The sequence below is a fragment of the Anomalospiza imberbis genome, chromosome 3 (genome assembly GCF_031753505.1).
Source record: "Anomalospiza imberbis isolate Cuckoo-Finch-1a 21T00152 chromosome 3, ASM3175350v1, whole genome shotgun sequence".
In the NCBI taxonomy this organism is placed as follows: Eukaryota; Metazoa; Chordata; class Aves; order Passeriformes; family Viduidae; genus Anomalospiza; species Anomalospiza imberbis.
In genome coordinates this window covers 107,429,607-107,448,428 of record NC_089683.1, presented here as the reverse complement: position 1 = coordinate 107,448,428, position 18,822 = coordinate 107,429,607, and the positions used below count along the sequence as shown (strand labels likewise).

General features: G+C 39.5%; 1 protein-coding gene across 8 annotated transcripts in view; it reads right to left on the bottom strand.

Moving 5' to 3' along the window:
- The window catches only part of MACROD2 (mono-ADP ribosylhydrolase 2), an 853,971-nt gene that overhangs the window by 55,658 nt on the left and 779,491 nt on the right, over positions 1-18,822 (bottom strand). For all 8 annotated transcript variants that reach the window (XM_068186328.1, XM_068186321.1, XM_068186323.1 and 5 more), the window contains 2 exons: positions 15,108-15,149; positions 6,822-6,890 (listed from right to left, as the gene is read on the bottom strand). In XM_068186328.1, coding sequence (XP_068042429.1) covers positions 6,822-6,890; positions 15,108-15,149 — 111 coding nt within the window. The remainder of the gene's footprint in view (positions 1-6,821; positions 6,891-15,107; positions 15,150-18,822) is intronic.

The window sequence follows — 18,822 nt, the reverse complement described above, 5'->3', positions numbered from 1 at the left end:
AGCTACAGTATAAAATTAAGTCCTGGAAATACAGGAGCATGCTGGTTTGTCTAAACTCACTGCTGGAAACATTGTGCTCACCTGGCTTTTCACTGGGTCTGACTCTCCATTGACTTTGATCGTGCAATAGAGGTGCTGGGCAAGGGACATGGAACATTTCATTGCCAAAGATGCTGAGCATCGCTATTCCTGTGATGGTTCAAAACAAATAAAGGGAGACATCTCCTGGAAGCCTGAGCTGACCAACACAACCAGAATATGGATGGATGTCACACCCTAGATGTCACAGGCAGTCTGTGCAGAGGACAAAGATAATATTGGCATTTTGATGCAAAAAAACCCCACACACTGTGCTCACTTGGCTTTTCACTGGGACTAACTCTCCATTGACTCAGATTGTACAATACAGGTGCTGCACAGTATTACCACTGTGCTTGTAGTGTCTACAAGGGGACAGAAGCTGCCCCTGTGAGTTGATGCAGAGTTCACAGCAGTATAAAGAAGCCCTGACTCCTGGCCCTACAATTAGTCCTATCCAAGAGAAACAAAATGACCCCATGAGGTCAAGTGGAAAATAAACCCTCAAATTTTATCATTACCATATAAATTTACCCTTTGTTCATACTTTTACAGTGTGCCTGAAGTCTGAGTAACTACATACTGCAAAGGACAGCCACATGGCTTCTTTTCCAAGCCACAGTCAAAATAAAGCTTGAGACCTATTTTGATTTTTCACAAGTAGAAGAAACGGGCAGAGAAGCCAAAGAGAAGACTACACTCATAAAAACCCTCACAAAATGCAAACAAAACCATGGACTACTTAGCATCAACATTTTGGAATTAAGGGACCAGCCCCATCTCCTGCACTAGACCTGAGGAATCATGATGGTTTACTGTTATTCACATCCTGCTGAAAAATGAGCAATGAATTCCTTGGAGGGATGAGCCCGCTGCAGGTGCCTAGGGGTGTGTCACTGGGTAGAATTCTCCTCTGACAACACTGCATTAGTCACTGCAGTAACTTAGTATTTTGCACCTTAGCTCATCTCAGAAGGAAAACAATCTACTCTGAAGCATTCAGGGCAAAAACAGGAATTGCAAGTGTCTTTCTGGTGCTGTTACACATGACGTACATTCGGTTGCTAAAAGAAACACAAATGGGTAAATGGCCAACACAACAGGACTGCACATCACCTGTAGAAGCCAAAATGAGGTGTGTTTCTTGAGTTTTGCACAGCCATTGCATGGCAATTTAATGGAACAGTGGAAGCCACTTCACCGATGAAAAGAATCTTCTAAGAAATGTCTGCTCAGAGAGAAAATACAACTGAAAATATAGATAACATCCTCCTTTACCCCTGGCTAAGTGCAAGGTGATCACCTAATATTCTGAAAGCTGTAATCAGTCAGGACAGATGGCGGATTTCAAAACAGAAGTGAAAAGAGAAGCTATCAACCACAGAGGATGGAGGTTAATTGCCACTTTTTAAATATAACCCATCTGCATTAAGGGGAAACGTCTCACAGATATGTTTGATACACATCCTTCCCAGGGAATTTCTTCTGTAGTACTTCATCTTCATTTAACATTTTATTAAAGGATTAGGTTTGCTGGCAAAAAGAAGACAGTCAATTGTAAGCTATCTTAATAAAAAGCAACACTTTTGAGGCTGAATAAATGACTGTTTTTTTGAAGTATAATTATGTGTCTCAATGTTCATTTTTAGTAGATTATGAATGGAGCAAAAATTTACTGAACAATATGACTGCCCCATGGGGTGCTAAGTATGACTGTAACTACAATTTATCAAGGGATAAAAGAACCCCTTGCAATAGACTGCAGAACATATTAAAACATATTAAGAAGTCAAATCTGGATAATATTAATTAATACCTTAAAGAGACAGACAGTCAGGCCTGCACAGTGTTAGAAGACCCTTAGAAGAGATGCTTAGAACATCTCTGTGTATTGGCACGACAGCCATCTGTGTGCATCCCACCAGCTTCAGAGAGGATTGAGCCCATGTTGGAGGGAAGTAGCACAAGCCAAGTGCCATGGACTATGGTGGGTGCATACACTAGGTCCCTCTCCATGAAGCCAGAGAGTGAGCAGCAAAGTGGCAAAATTCATGGCAAATAAAGGAGAAGCAGAAAGGGGAAGCCTTATGTTAATCTCACAATTAGAAGAATAAGCCATAAACAGAGGTTTATTTCCTGGTCCCAAGACTATGCACTTTTTGCCATTTCACAAAAGCTTTTTTGGGAGAAGGATGAGGAACCAGGGTGTCTCCCTCTTGGTGAGAATCAAACTGAATGGCCATGACCTGCGGGACCACTGAGTTGTCAAGATTAAGATGCAGTTTTATTTTGCCTCACTTCTGCTGTGTATTTCAATCACCAGACTGACATCTCTCATGGACAGAACATCCACCAAGTCAGGCAGGTGCCAGCTGGTGAGCCTGGATTTCTAACATAACACTCAGAAATGTGATGTTACCTTTGAAAGCCAAGAGGCCAAATTGTGGTGACCCCATCAGGCAAAGGAATTAACACTATCAACTCTGTTAAAGGTGATTTGTGTTCATTTTGAACTTTGTGGTTTGGCTTATTCATCAACCTGTTCTCCTTCCCACCAAGTGAATGGAAAGCAGACAAAGTTCATCCTGGACAAGTAACTCCAACAGACCCACTTCTTCACAGGTGATCCTGGGAGACCAACAGCCTATCAATCTATCAGGAGGAATCTGGTCATTCATCTGGGAAGCAGCTTATGAGAGAAGCTGGAGTAAGACAACTTCCAGAGCTCCGGTTCTGTCTTCACATCCCTTGAAGGAGGGCAAGAAAATGGCTTTTGCTGCATGGATTGATTATTTTTCTGCTGGACAAAGAGAAAAAGCAGGCACTTGTGCTGCTTTTATTAAATGTGTTACTCGTCTTTGATACAATATTGGTCTCACATAGACCATGGAGGGAATGGATGGGGAAGCTCTTTGGCAGGCTCTGCTTTATATATGAGAAATCCTGTAAAGAAGGAAAGAGCAAACAGTTTTGCTTCTCCCTGTTGCACACACCGTGCTGTTCACTACATATGGGAGGACACATGGGGAGGTAGGTAAGAGACACCAGGAACATTTAAGATTTTTGTTTTGTTAGGCTTTTGTATAAATGGTTTGCCTATGCTTGGTGACAATAAGTAGGATGAGAACGGGTGACTGTGGTATTTGTGCCAACTCATGGCTGCTATGTTGTGACAAGTACTGCCATTTTGTCTATGTAACCACTTTAAGATTGTGTTATAAAGCTACTGAAGTAAGACATGCATATGTTTTGTTTAGTACCAAACACATTTTGTTCACCTGACACTTTACAATCACTCAATCTATGAATGCACCTGACTGAGGGAAAGGAAAAATTATCCCTGGCTGCTTTTACTCTCCCAGGATGCAGGAAAGTGTCAGGAAAAAAAAAAAAAAGAAGAGAAAGGAAGAAAATTATTTGGCATGTTTGCACATGTCAAACCTGAAATACTGCAGGGAACCTGTGAGTAAAAGAGGTGTCCTAGTCTATCCATTTTCACAGACAATACCTCTGCAGTGAAAATCTATGGAATACAACTACTGACATAAGAATCTGCTGTGCAGTTCACACTTACTTTTCTCCTCCAACAGTGTGGAGCCAGAGAACAATATATCTAACAGCATAATAACAGACACCATTAATACTTTAGTGGTTTGGTATAAGATTGCTTTCATTAGCATGTCAAGTGTTTATTTTAGCTTACTGCAAAACAAACTCCTTACATACAGCCACTTACTCACCTTTCCTTGATTGCAAAGAGGGTGATAATAAAGGAACTTACTTTCCCCAATATTCTGTGGAGGTTTTAACATGCACTGAAATGATATTGCTCCATTACCTCTAGCCAACGAATCAGCCTGGTGAGCTGGAGAAAAATATTACAGCAGAAATATTGCTGAACTCAGTGGAATAGGTTTCAGAGACTGCCACAAGGGCAGACACAAGGCTGCTATCATTGCAAGTTGTACTCATGTCTTCAACCTAAAACGACACTCACAACCAAGCAGAGGAAAATACACTGGGTTCTTCCCATGTCTCAGTGTATATTTGTTAACTATTTTATAGCTGGTCATGTTGCCAAAGGGAAAATAATATCCTATGTTAAATTTGGACTTGCTTTTATTGATAAAAGATAGGGGTTGGTCTTCTGGGGATTTTCATTTGTTTTGTGGGGATTTGTTTTTTATATTTGTTTACTTTTTCATGTGATTCTGGCTTTCCTTTTCTCTTTTCCCTTTCCTTTCCTTTCCTTTCCTTTCCTTTCCTTTCCTTTCCTTTCCTTTCCTTTCCCTTTCCCTTTCCCTTTCCCTTTCCCTTTCCCTTTCCTTTTCCCTTTCCCTTTCCCTTTCCCTTTCCCTTTCCCTTTCCCTTTCCTATTCTATTCTTTTCAACTTGGGGTATTTAAAGTGAATTATTCCAAAGTATAAACACGCCAAACCACAAAGCACTTCATTTTTACCCTAAGGGAAATTCAACCAAGTGGACCTCAGGCAGTGTTTGCCTTTCTTGTGTTTTATTCAAGACTGTTTATATGAATTAGCTACTCAGTTTTTCCTTTTTTTAAAAAAAATAGCTTCTTGGAAGTGAAGACAAACCCCTCCCTAAATAAAACTATTCAGACATGTAGTTGTGGTTCATGTCACATCTTCAGAACTTTCATAATCTTCAAGGCTCCCCATTAAAAGTTCTTTTAATTTGTCAAAACCAACAGCTAATAATTAGACCAGGAGAAACTAAATCCTCTTCTCAGACAAATGTGTGCAAATCTCATTTACTGTAATGGAAATGGCTCACAGGTGTGTTACATTAGACTCCAGCCACTTGGCAACTTGACAGGAATTCAGTGTCTGGATCCCAACTTCTTGTCTCCTCTTCCAGAGGCACAGGTAACGCCAAAGAAATCTGATCCAGGTTTCTCCACAGGCCCCTCAGCAAACACTTTAATCACCTATTCTCTTCTCCACCACAACAACTCTCAAGGCTAAATCTGAACTTTCAATCCTAAACATTACAGGTTTGCTTCCTGCCTGGTAGATGGGGGCTCTGCCACCAGCTATATTAAATCCAGCAGCAGTGGTTATGTTTTACAGACTTCAATTCTACATCAGCAAAATCTACTGTATGACATCAAATTCAATGAATTCAGGCATTTTACAGCACAGGAGTAATGCAATCATTCTATTGCCATACTGTTTACTTTGCCCTTCCCACACATTTATTTGTGCTTCACAAATTGAACAGTAGGTCACTGGGAAAAATGGATAGGCACAGAGAAATAGGAAACTGTATCTAGGGAGCCACAGAAAGAGTGAAACAACATCAGTTAATTTTTGAATGGAAGGAAAACCTTACAGTTTGACAATACTTTCTCTCTTTGTTTCATTTTGTTTTTGTTTTTTTCAAGATACTGATACAATTAAAAGTTTTAGCCACACTCCATGTAAGAATATATCATAAAACAACTGTTGTTCTGCCTGTTTAGGAACATTGAAGGTGTCACCACGATCCCAACAGTGGGTTAGCCTGCATAAAAATGGACATGTGTTTTGTCATCGCTGAATTCTCTAATTCAAACATAAAAATTGGTATTTTAATTTAAACTGGGTTCAATGCAGCATGAAAGACCCTCAGGTGTGATGAAATTTCTTGGGTCCCTCCAATAGCTGTCCCTTACAGGTGATGACAGCTATTGCTTTAATGACTTGCCCGTAAGAACCAGTCACAATGTTAGTGACAGCATGTTACTAGCAGTTACTTAAAATGATAGATGTTGACATTCTTTCTGCTCTTTGTGACTCACACTATACCCTAGACAGAATACTTTAGGAGCTGAATGCACAGCACTAAGTCAAAATGCTGAAGATTGTGGAGCCACTGAGATACAAAATTAGATAGGTCATTTGAGGAATATTAGGACAAAAAGAATCCATGACAAGGAAGTGTCATGGATTAAAGATGAAGGTTCTTCCTTTTATCTATGTCACAGAAGAGGAATTTCCTCAGCATTGGGGTGTTTTGCTCTTCTACAATCTAAAAGCAGTGAAAACAAGCCTTTGATGTTAACATCTTCTTTATAAAGAACTCTTCCAGTGAGATATAGATTAGGAAAATATACTTTGATCCAGTTTTAGATCAACATGGACCACGTTAATGTTCATACACATGGACAAGCTTCCCTGAGCAGACTCAAGTGGAGGAAAATATCCTCAGAGCAACAACACTACAGGCATAATGTTAATCACCTGTGACTTCTAACTGCAGAGAGATGTACCACAATGTGTAAGATCTAGAAACATAAACATTGTAAAAAGGAAAATAGCAAAAATTTCTTGTAGAAAAGGAAAGCGAGGATTATATCGCTCCGCGTTCCACAGCAGGTACCTGACCAACTTAACCAACCAGACTATGACCCAAGCCCCTCACAATGTAGATTACACTTGGGCTTTTTAATTACATTAAGTCAGAACTGGTTAGAGATAAAACAGCAGGAATTTATTAAGATGTATCAGCAATAATCAGTCGCCCATCACATAGAAATAGGGTTTGTAATTGTGAATCTACCTTAGGATGAAATATATTTCAGAAGATTTATAATCCCTTTATCTAAGCCAAAAATAACTCTCCAAGTGTGTGCAAAGAGCATTTTTAGCTGAAAGTTTTCCATTTTTTCCCAAGAATTCAAAACAAAATTTCCTCAAAGTTTGAATTTATTAATAGCCCTGAGAAGTTGTTAGACCACCTACCTTCAGCATCATCCTGCAGGTCCTCAGGCTGCTCTTCTTTGCTCTTTGTGGGAGATGAAGGCGGCTGGCCTTCTTTAAACATAAAAAATTATAAGTTACATACATTATTTGGAAATAGTTTAATTGTATCAGATATTACCATGTGTGATACCACAATTGTATGTTTTATCCTAGCACTCCATTCAGTACTCAATGCTTATCTTTCTGCTATTTAAATTATTGCATCATCTCTTATGAAATTTATTATATGTGTTTTTCAGCATGGACTGGACCTTCTCAGACTTTCACAGGACAGCAGTGAAGAAAGCTCATACTTAAATAACATACTGCTTCACAAGCACTACAGAAACAATAATCATAACCCTCAACCAAACAGTGTTTTAATTTGTAGTTGTAACAAAATATTTATTATACTGCCTTATGGAACTGTGGAAAAATAATCTGAACTAAATTATATTTTTTCTCAGCTCAAATCTCCATTCACTGTTTTAACACAACAACAAATGAATATAGACTGAAATTAATAATTAAATCAAAGTTTTCACAAATTAACAATTTCACAAATTTTACAAATTTCCTTAACTTCACAGATAGTGAAGTTAAGGAAATGAAAGCTTTACAACATAGAAAAAAATGGTTGAAAAAAAAACATTTCAGCCTTTCAGACAGTGAGCAATATCAAGCTGGAGGAAAGGGAGCAAAAGAAGTAATTGAGGCCAATTAAATGTGAGATCTCCCTTACTTATATGGACTGAAGCACAGAGTGTTTAATATCAATTGGTTAAACTTCAAATATTATGAACTTTTTCTACAATATTTTCAAAATATCCTGTCAACGTAAATGATGGCATTACTGTTTGTTTGCTATGACACACCTCAAGGCACAAACTGGTAGCAGAGAAAGCCTGTTAATAAAAAGGGATGCCAAGCTGGAAATTAGGCATAAAGGTATTCATAAATTAAGACATTTAATGCAAGCAGGTTCCCTAATTAAAACATTCTTTAAACATTGTTGCTTAACCACGAAAGCAGTGACTGACAGACAATTAAAACTCAATTCATTGTGCCTACTGAATGTATTCAACCGTGATGTGAAAATGACTCTCTGTCATTTGACTTTCTGTCAAACCTCCTGATTCCTTGTGGCTAACTGAGGGCTTGGTTGCAGGAGAGGCCTAAAGAAAACCTACTTTTGTGTGTGCTGGAAATAAACCTTGACCACTCGTAAGCAGGAAATTTAGGAAGACATATGACCTCACATTATTCACCCCTATTGCTGTTGCCATTAGAAAATAAGAATCATGGTATTACTTCAAACTGATTAGCTAATCACCAACTAGAAAAAAAACTATCTACACATGTTTTATAAATTGCTTAAGTGTTTCAAAAACTCCCAGGTCTCTCCTGCTGTCACATATATGCCACACAACCATCTACTCTTTATGTTGCTAGAGTTTTAAACAGCGCTTGACAATGAGATGCCCAGCTCTCATGAAGGACTTGGCTCTGTTAAGAGACACAGATTCTCCCCTTTTATCTTCTACCCTTCCACAGTTACATATATCTAAAACCAAAATGCTGAAAATTTCGAAACAGAAGGTATGAAAGCAGTTAGGATGTGAAAAAGGAACGTGCAGATTCAAGGGGTAGTTGGACTCAATGATCCTTGTGGGTCCCTTTAATTCAGGATATTTTATAACACTAAGAATATTGTGCTCATTCAAAAGACAAAAAAGGGAGTCAATTATTGGCTTTGAATGGAGCACAGGGAACACAGAAATATTCTCTGCCAACCATACTTATGCCTAAAAAACGCAGAAGAGCCATGGATTGGGAAGGTGGCAGGACAGCTCAAAATGTCAGCAAAAATTCCAAAATTGAGATCTGTAAGTGAGTAGTTAAATTCTATCTCACTTTCTTAATTTTAATTAAAGAGCATTAAAAAAAAAAAAGGCCAAACTGAATATTGCTCTTACAAATTTCTACTAGAAGGGAGTTTACACTTCTTTCTAGAACTACATAGAGCTCAGAGCATGAAGAGCCCTTAGCAATCAGTAAATAAAGCCAGTTACTGCAAAACAGAACAAGCCTTGAGGTTTGGCTTGGTAGACTGTTCCTGAGAGCATTTAATACAGGACAGGCAGGACAGGTCATGTGTCATGCCATCATGCTTGCTCATCTGAATTTGAAATTCAAACACTGTATTTTGAGGAAAACAAGCGTTTTCAAGTGCTAAGATTAATTTCTTTCTGAAGTGAAGAAGGCAGGAGTAACCACAAGAAAATCCATAGGGAAAAATAAAGGCAAAACCTGCCAAATAAAGACATGCTTTGTCAACCCTTTAAGGGGCTTGGGAGCAATGCTGATAGAGTTCAAAAAGAACTGTAATACAAAAAAGAGATCCTGAAAATAACCAGACTTGTGAAGACTTATTAATGCCAATGCTCTCACTTTCTTTTAAAAAATAACTTGAATATTTATAGTGGACCATATCAACATATGGCTTCTTTGGTTCACATGCCACTCTGAACTATCTGCCATGTTTTCTTTTTTGTTTGAGAGTAATTCACATGAGGGGACTGAATCAATTGGAATGCTTCAATCAACACTTCCCCTCTGCTGAGGATTTTTATCATCTAACCAATCCATGAAGTTTCCTCCAGTCCCACACACCAAATGTCAATCAAGTTAAAGTGCAAATGTCCAGCCAGGTCTTTCAGGACTATTTGAATACATTAGATAATATAACCAACATCTTAATTGACAGCCCATAGAGGGAGAGGGAGGAGGTGTATGTTCAGAGAAGTCAGAACTGTTGCCATCTCAGAGGAAACCATCTTTTTGCATTCTATAAAAAACTTTCAAAATGCTCACAAAAGGGTGTAAAGGCAGTGTCCCAGGAGAACAAGATTTCAATCACAATTTCACTATTTTTAGCAGATATCCCTTATTCCAGAGTCAGAAAAGGGTCTGTGTTTACTATGGTCAAAATAAAACTTTTAACCCTTTCTGCTCTCCAGCCATGTGAATGTCCTTCCAAACAGTTAGCCAAATATTACAGAAATTTTGTCTGTAAATTTCTTTTTAAAAAGAGCACACCTGGACAGGTGTCTGAACTGATCATATTAAAATCTTTTCTAATTGTGATCATTTGTGCAAAAAGGTTTCTGAGCTCTACTACTGGGAGACATATTTCTTCTTTATAGGTTAATTCAGAGGGTCAGTAAGTCATGTAAATTTCACAGTCTGTCTCCAAGTAACCAATTTCCAAAATCCTTCACAACTCCCAAATTTGCCTTGTTGCAAGTGATTGCTATTTTCATCTCAAGAAAAAAAGATAAAGTCTCCCTCCAAAAATCAATCTCCAAGTGTAAGGGTGTGCATACAGTGGAACATTCAAAAAAAAAAAAAAAAAATCTGTATTTATGTATCTTGGTTGTAATAGGGTGTTATTAGTTATTAAGCCCTGATAGTGTGAATGAGATCCTTCATCTTGTTGTTTTAACTGGCTGTGGCTTCTAGGAAATGAATAGGTGATTCATCAGGACAATCAGGATAGAAACAGGATAAACAGCAGAGCATTTATTAGGAATAACTACTTGATGGGAAATGACAGTAGTGTGGCAACAAACAAAGAGATGAGGTCAAAAGGCTTTGGTATCTGGCAGAGACTGAAGCTGAACAGGATGAGGGAGAATATAGATTCAGATTCAGAATCCAAAGTTTTTCCTGAGTGCTTCTTTTTTTCTTTCTTTCTTTTTTTTTTTTTTTTTTTTTTTTTTTTTTGTAATGGCAATGGTAAGAGAATTGACTTATGTCAACAAACAATAACATTATTATGTGCTGACACAAGTCAATTCTCTTACCATTAGGAAAAAAAAAAGAAAAAATAAAAAAGGAAACAAAAACACTCAGGAAAGACTAACTACTGCATCATCTGGTACTTGTCTTGGGTTATGCAGGAAATCATTCACAAAGTAAAGCTGAGATGTAGACCTGCACAGGCCCAGACCTGCTATTTCTATATCTGCCCTTTTGACTCAAACCCTTCTAACACCAAGTGCACGACACTTGATAACCTCAAAGCACTTCAAATTAAGTGAGGCTGTTAAGCCAGCAACTGCTACAAGACTCAGCATTCAGAATAACAGACAGATAGGTTAAAAGCCTGTGAATCAAATGCCATTAGAAGAGTGGATTTGAGTGTGTATATTTAAAAAGAGTGGATTTTTTTTAATGTTTTTTCTTATTCTAGTATGTCCAGTATAAGCAGTGCTGTTATATGATAAACTTGCCAAAATTGTTATTCCTGCTTGTTGATTTTGTAGAATGAATATAGATACTAATGGATATTATCTGGCAGATTGTCTTGGGCATGGATTTTTATCCCATACCCATTTTTGTTTCTGTTTTTGTTTTGTGTCCAGTGTGGTCACTGCCTCCTTTCCTTCTCCTCCCCCAGCTCTAGGAGTATTGCTATTGGTTAGAGCCAGCCTGGGATTTCCTGTGAGAGTTTGAGAGAAGGACAGTTGCTTCCTTCTGCTAGGGTGATTTTGTCTCCATCGCCACGTGGCAGGATCCCACTGGCAGAGATACTTGTTGCCTTGTGTTTTTTGCCCATGTTTTTTTCTTTTCCTTTGGCACTGTGACTGGAGCTTACTGGTTTGCTTCTCTGCTTCTCAGCGAGCTCAGAGGGAGTGTGTGAAGTGCCGGGACCCGGGAGCACCCATCCCCTGCTGGGGAATGCCTGCTGTGTGCAGCCAGGCCCCGGGACCAGCCATCGCCAGTGAGCATCCATGGGAGCGATTCCCCATCCAGCCCCGCTGCTCTCTGCTGCTGCTTCAGGGCTGCTTGCTACACTGGAACCCGACCCTGGACACCCCATGATTTTGACAGGGCCCTGGAGTTTCTGCTACATTTTGTTTGCCACCCATTCCAATTTCCTGCTTCCGAGGTTTCCTGCTGCAGTCCATTCAGTTTCCCGAGCGGCACTGAGACTGGCTGCTTCCCATGAGTTTGCAAGGGAAAGGCCATTGTCTCTCTGTCTGCTGCTGGCATCTCCCTCACTGCAAGGGAGACGTGGCTGACTCCTGCTGCAGCGCCCCCTGCAGGCGCGGGGGAACCAGCGCACCGCCCTGCCCGGCCGGGAGCCAGCAGCGCCCCTGCCGGCTGTGCCCGGAACTGCACCGCAGGGCAAAGTGCCTGCAGCCCAGAGAGGCTGGGACTGCGTTTGTGCTGCTGCTCGGTGCTGCTGCTGGTATTGTTGTTGGTTTGCTGTGTTGTACATGTATCTACATTAGTAAAGAACTGTTATTCCTTTCCCCATGTCTTTGTGTGAAAGCCCCTTAATTTCAAAGTTATAATAATTTGGAGTGGAGCGGGTCACATTTTCCATTCCAAGGGAGGTTCCTGCCTTCCTTGGCAGACATCTGGTTTTTTAACCCAGAACACAGATGTAGTTAGGACATTCTCTTTTTTTTTTTTTTTTGAAGATTAATCAAAGAAAGAAAGGCCTTTCTGCATGTAATGAGATATCTGCACTTCAGGGTGATAGAAACACAAGATAGATAATTTTCATAACTTATCCATCACTCAGTAATACACCCATTTGGTAATCTGTTATTTCTTACTCCCAGTTAATTTTCTGTCTATTCCTAAGGCCTAGTGTGCACTGAAGACAATGGACATATTCCCACTGCCTTCAGCAGACAGAAAAGCAGAATCAGGTTGGGTTTTTTTTCTCTAATTTTTGCCACCAGATTTAAACTATGACATTCTGTAACCTCCACCTCACCATCCTACCACATTCTTAGAAGTCTGATTTGTACAGACACAATGAGCCTACATTTGTGTCCTTATATTTATTTGTATTTTATCTTGATCTGATATTGGCCCTCAGAAACACCCAGCTAAAAGGAAGCTGAGGCACAGGAATTTAGCTAAAATTTAGATTTCAACTCTGCCAAAGTTCCTATACATATCTAGTCTGCAACATGTGGTCTCTAGGAATCCAACCTCTCTTTTTCACTTTGAGCAAAAGAATTGGAGGAAACACCTCAAATGGATATGGACAACTCAAGGAAAAAGGGTTGTCTGTATTGGTGCCAACTGCTGACTCCATCTGCTGCAGTCATGACCCATGAAGTCAAGTGGAATGAAGAATGATTATACAATTAATATCTTGTAGTGGTGAATAGAAGTTACTTGTCCATTTTCCCCTTTGAAGAGTAAAAAGCAGATATCCACCAAACTGATAAAAAATTTGAGTATAAAAATGAAAACTCCCCTCAATGCAAAAAATATGTTTGTATTCATAGTTCCAGTAAACATATGCTACAATCATTAAAAACTCCATACAAAAACAGGTCAAAAGGGAATAACTTGTATATCTGCTCCACTACTGGGGTGGATATACAAAAGATACTTATTTTTAGCCCTGTAGGTATTAATTGCTTACAACCAATGCACTGATTCCCAAAATATCTCCAACTGATAATGAAATAACCAAGGACGTACTCTTAAAGCTAACAGCATCCTAGACCATGAAGGGCAGCTCTGATCTGATCTATCTCATATGCACGAAAGAAAGAGCCAGGTAGGGAAATATCTTCTTCAAATTACATAGTGCAGTGGTAATTTCCCAGAATATCTATGTAGCTTTACCTAAAGTAATGAAGCTGTGAAGGATACAAGACAAAAAGTAGAATTGCACTTGCTTTTAATTCTAGTTTAAAATGCTTAAAAAAAAACCACACCAATTTGATTTGTATAATCCCCATAAAAACAAGACAAAAATTGCAAAATAATTTGGCTTCTAAAAATACACATGCCATGATAAATATAAAAAATTAAATTAGAAATGTTATATTAATACTGTTAATGTAACTGTAGCATTATCTTTGGCAAATGTTTGTTATATAATGATGGGCCTTTTTTTTTATTTTTATGTATGTTCTTACAACTTTATCAATCACACTAACTTTATTAAAAATATTAAATGTTCCTATCCAGTAATCTTGACACCAAAATGTAATTACAATTATATGTAATAAAATCAACAGGCCAGAACAGCCATAAAAGAATGTGCTAATCCATCAGTATAACACATATCTGTGTATATCTGTTTTCACACCTTTGTATATGCACCATTCTTCGAGTATTTCTAATTTCTCAGGTAAGTAAGTGGTTGCATAAATGATCATGATCTATTTGTCTTTAGGACAATCTCGCCAATTTAAGTAGTCAAAATGCTGCTTCAAAAGCTTTTACCTCTGTTTTCTGTCTGGTATATCCCTGCCTCTCCCCATGTGGCATTCCTTTCTGACCTTAAGTTTAAAGTCTGACCTAAACTCCTTATGTTTTCATAAAGAGAGCTGGATGTTCCTGCACAGTCACTGGACCATGATGGAATAAGGGTCACAGAGACCTTGAAGGAAGTTTGGAGGGAGAGGCAGAGGAGTAGAGGGAGCTACTCTGCATATGAAAGGAGATGCACTGCACAGAAATCCATATGGAACAGGAGATTTTCACTGAGGACCTCCAGATGAGGGAGGGGAAGTATCAGAAGGTGCTGTGGGGAATGTCTGTTACAAAAAACGTGGTCAAGATTAACTGGAAAAAGCTTCCTTGAAAAAATTAGCAGAAATCTCCTGAATGGAAGCTTTTGTCCTCATGGGAGTTATCTCATCCTCTGTCCCCTCCTTTTCTTGTTCCTCTGGCATTTCTTCCCCTTATACCTATTCATCATTTCCATTTCATGTCATCCACAAATGCTAAACAATGACACTTGCTTTAAAGAGTAAACTATGAGGACCAGGAAAAAATCCTCTGAATCATTGTCTGACCAGGATCAGCATATTTAAGAGTTTGTGGAAGAGTTTTGCTACTGTTTTCATTGCAAACATATAACTGCCACTATTTAGAATCTCAAATGACTCAAGAATTGCTCTATTCACACTTTTCTACAGGCAAAGAGACTGAAGAATTATAATTATTTCCCCTTCATGTTCAAACTAGCTATTGATAAAAAGGAATGAAATATCGCCCAGAGGCTCATAAAGTGATGACATTAAAAAAGTAGTCTCAGCCAGTCCTACCATGCACTATTTACTATCAGGGATGGTTCACCCTAATTTTGTGTAAAAAACCAGAGATGACTGTGGTAACATTGGCAATAATGATTAGCACTGCTTATCTTGACTAAGGCAATTAATTTCTAGAATTTTTTCAGTTTGGCTTATGCTTCAGAGAAGTAATATATTTTAGCATAAAATATTCTTTACTCACCTCTCTCTTCACTCAGCTGAGGCCCTTCTTCATTAGCATCACCTGTCAAAAAAAAAAGATTGAAAGACAAAGGTTACTGGGAATACCAGCAAACATCTAAAATGAAATATTCCATGTTTGAAATTGCCCATATCTTAGTTTGCCTCCTCCTGTTTAACATTTTTCAGCAAAATCTGGAGCTGGATGGGGAGGAAGGTTTCAATACTGGTTACTACCAGATACAGGTAATACAGGGAATAAAGACAGGGAATAAAAGTCTGCATAATTTACAAAATTCTGCAAATAAAGGCAGGTATAATAAGAATTTCCATTCTCTTTCCTGCAAAGCTTTTGGTTTACTTGACAAGTTTCAGTTTGCTTGGTTTCCCTGGAACAGCTGGCTATGTTAAGAAGAGAACTAGCTACCCTACTAGAAAACCACATAAGGAAGTTACTAAATATTTTCCAGACAGGAAAATTGTTTTAAGAACAAAATGAATCTGTGAAGACCAAACTTGGGCTAGCTAGGAACAGATAATTTTTAACCTTAAGATGAGAGACAAGGAAAGAAGATTCCTTTTGCAAAAAATTCCATCTTGGTAGCAAAGGAATTTCTTACAAGCTGTTTTGCTGAGTTAAAAAAAATTATCAGCCTTAGTTAACATTTTGGTAATTCAGTGTTCCAGAGCCTCAATCATCTAATGGAAAGCTCACTGATCACACATGTTTGTCAATTATGTTCCTGATTCATACAGACTCCATTTGTATCCTCTTAAACAGAGTTGCTGAGGGACTTCTTACCAGAGCCTGTAGGACAGGACAAGAGGGAATGGCTTTGAGCTAACAGAGGGCTGGTTTAAATGAGATATTGGGAAGAAATACTTCATTGTGAGTATGTTAAGTCAGTAGAACAAGTTGACAGAGAAGCTGCGGATGCTCTATCCCTGGAAGTGCTTTGGAAAATTTGGTCTAGTGGAAGGTGTCCCAGCCCTTGGCAGGGTAGGTTGGAATCAGATGGTCTTTCAGGTCCCTTCCAACCAGTCATTCTATGATGTGGGCATGTGCAAATTCTGTAGCAAGCCTTACAACTTCTGTGTGAGTATCTTTCAAGCTGGCATATATGCATATTATGATTAACCACCATATGAACTCAAAGGAGCTTTGCAATATAATAAGCAATGCTAATGGAAACTAACAGCAGATTAGGTCCAAATTTACAGGGTTAGAACTTTACATCAGAAACTCTGCTAAGATCCAAGTGCTGTGACTGGCTATGAGGATTAGGCTCTGGTCTCACCAAGATTTGGAGCCCAAAACTTTATTCTAAGTAGCATAAGAGCAGAAAAATTGGTTAATAATAGAGGCCTCTACTGGGAATTATAATTAATTTTAAGCATTGAAGTCAGGAGTGTGAGAATTTTCATGCTTCTGCATCTTCAGAAGATGGATCTGCATCCACTCTTTTCCTCTTTTCCTCTCATTCAGACATGATCTGAAGAGCAGAACTTTCAGAAAGCACTAAACAACAGCAGATTACATTTCTCTTGAGCACACTTTATTCTGGCCCAAAGGACTGAGAAAAGTCACTGCATTTTTTACTTCCTTGTTTCTTAGTCTTCAAACAATTGTTTTGGAGGTGAAAAGGACACATAGGCTTCTACTGTACAAATATGAATTTGTACACTGTCGTGATTTGAAAGACAGGTGTCTCCCAAGGAAGGCAGGAACCTCCCTTGGAATGGAGAATATGACACCCTTCCCTCTGAATTAATATAACTTTGAAATTACGGGGCTTTCATGCAAAGATATAGGAAAAGGAATGACAGATCTTTAGTAGTATGTGTGTGGATAACAAGGCAGACAAACAATGCCAGCAGCACCGAGCAGCAGCACAAATGCAGTCCCAGCCTCTCTGGGCTGCAGGCACTTTCCCCTGCGGTGCAGTTCCGGGCACAGCCGGCAGGGGCGCTGCTGGCTCCCGGCCGGGCAGGGTGGTGCGATCTTGGCCGCGTCTCCCTCACGCGGCAATGACGGGCGGGCCGGTGAAAGAGATGGAAAAGGGATTTCCTTTACAAACTCCCAGGGCAGCTGGGTGCCCCGCCTGATAGTGAAATGACCTGGAGCAGGAACCTTGGAAGCAGTAAGCTGGGACAAGTGGATCCTGGCATAGTAAACAAAATGTATCAGAAACTCTGCAGCTGGAACCTCAGGCTGTCCCAGCAGAGGACGGGGCGGGTTTGGGCTATAGCGTAGCGAAAAACCCAGAGCAATGGCAGAGAAGCGGTGCAGCAGCAGCCCAGCTCCTGAACGTGGCAGGCAGAGGCTCCCTCACATGGGGGAGGGGTTCAGGGTGCCCGGTTCTCCCCTGAGGCACTGGAATGTTTGGTGAGGGTCATTCGTTTAGTGAGGTCAGGCGTTAATAAGGCCCCAGTGGATCGTCCCAGTGCATCGGCTGCTTTTACAAGCAGAGCTCAACTCCTGGGAGGAGAAGGCAGCAGTGATGCCTTGTGAAGGCTGACCTAGAACAGACACTAGACGGAGCTAGAGAAAAGTAGGTAATTGTTAAGAGGTCTCAGGAGATCCACCTTGGGCAGCACATCTTAAAATGGAGACAAAAATGGATGACCAGTCACGGGGTCTCACATTTTTATAAGTTTTCGTCCATTAGCATATTGGAAATAACTGTCCAATTACAGCTTTAGCCCATGAAGTCCCATCCTTTTTGTTTTCTCTCTTCAGTCTACCATTGTTTATGTTCTTGGGCCTGAGATTTGGATTTGCTGTCCTTGCGTCCCCAGCCAGAGAAGGAATTGTTTTGTCTACCTACTCTGTGAAGAGAGCTTCCTATTCCCTAATATGAAGCCTAGTCTTACACACTAAAGCAGAATAGAATCTGAAAAATATAAAAGGCAAAACCAGGAGCCAAAACCCCTCAGTGGCGGCAAATTCTCCCCACAGCGACCGCAGCCTCTCTCCACCTTGACAGTGAGAGCTAGAGGCTGTGCCCAATCTCTTCCCCCAGCCCAAAATCTCTTGGTAACTCTGGCCTTCCCAAGAGAGAACCCCTCAGGTAAGGGAGTAGCAGCCAGCTGCACCCCTCCTCTGTGGCTACATCCTTTTTCTCTCTTAAATACCAGTTGTGATTGTTTCTTACCAACAAAGGGGAGAAAATTTCCTAAGCAAAAGAAAACAAAAGGAAAAAATCCTAACCCCCAACATACAACCTTAAGGAGCTTTGACAAGTAATTTTTAAGATAAGAAAATGAAAAATATTGTTAAAGCCCATGGGAATTCTGTCATTGGCTTCAATAGAGCTAGGATTTTCAACTGGAGTCCTGTTATTCTTCAACAAACTGCTCAGAAAACATTTGGCAACATAGAGATTATAAATTATTCAGTTTCCAATAACATGTTCTTTCCATGGAAGCATTTATAATGAAACCAGCATGATAAGATTTCAAATTAATCTAAGATATGAGACTAAATCAGCAGAATCTTAACATACATATATCACCTGGTCTTCTGTGAAAGTTCTTAATTATAGTTCTGTAAGTGACTTGGAATACGAAATTCCCAAAGCAACAGAATAGTTTCTAAGTTAGTGATAATGGACACAGACAAGAAATCTGATGTTATTAAAAAGTAAGGAAGTCATTATGCAATATAATTATGAAGAAGCAAAGACTGCTTTTGTGAACCAATTTTGAATTAAAGGCTGGTTTTTTTTTTTTTTGGG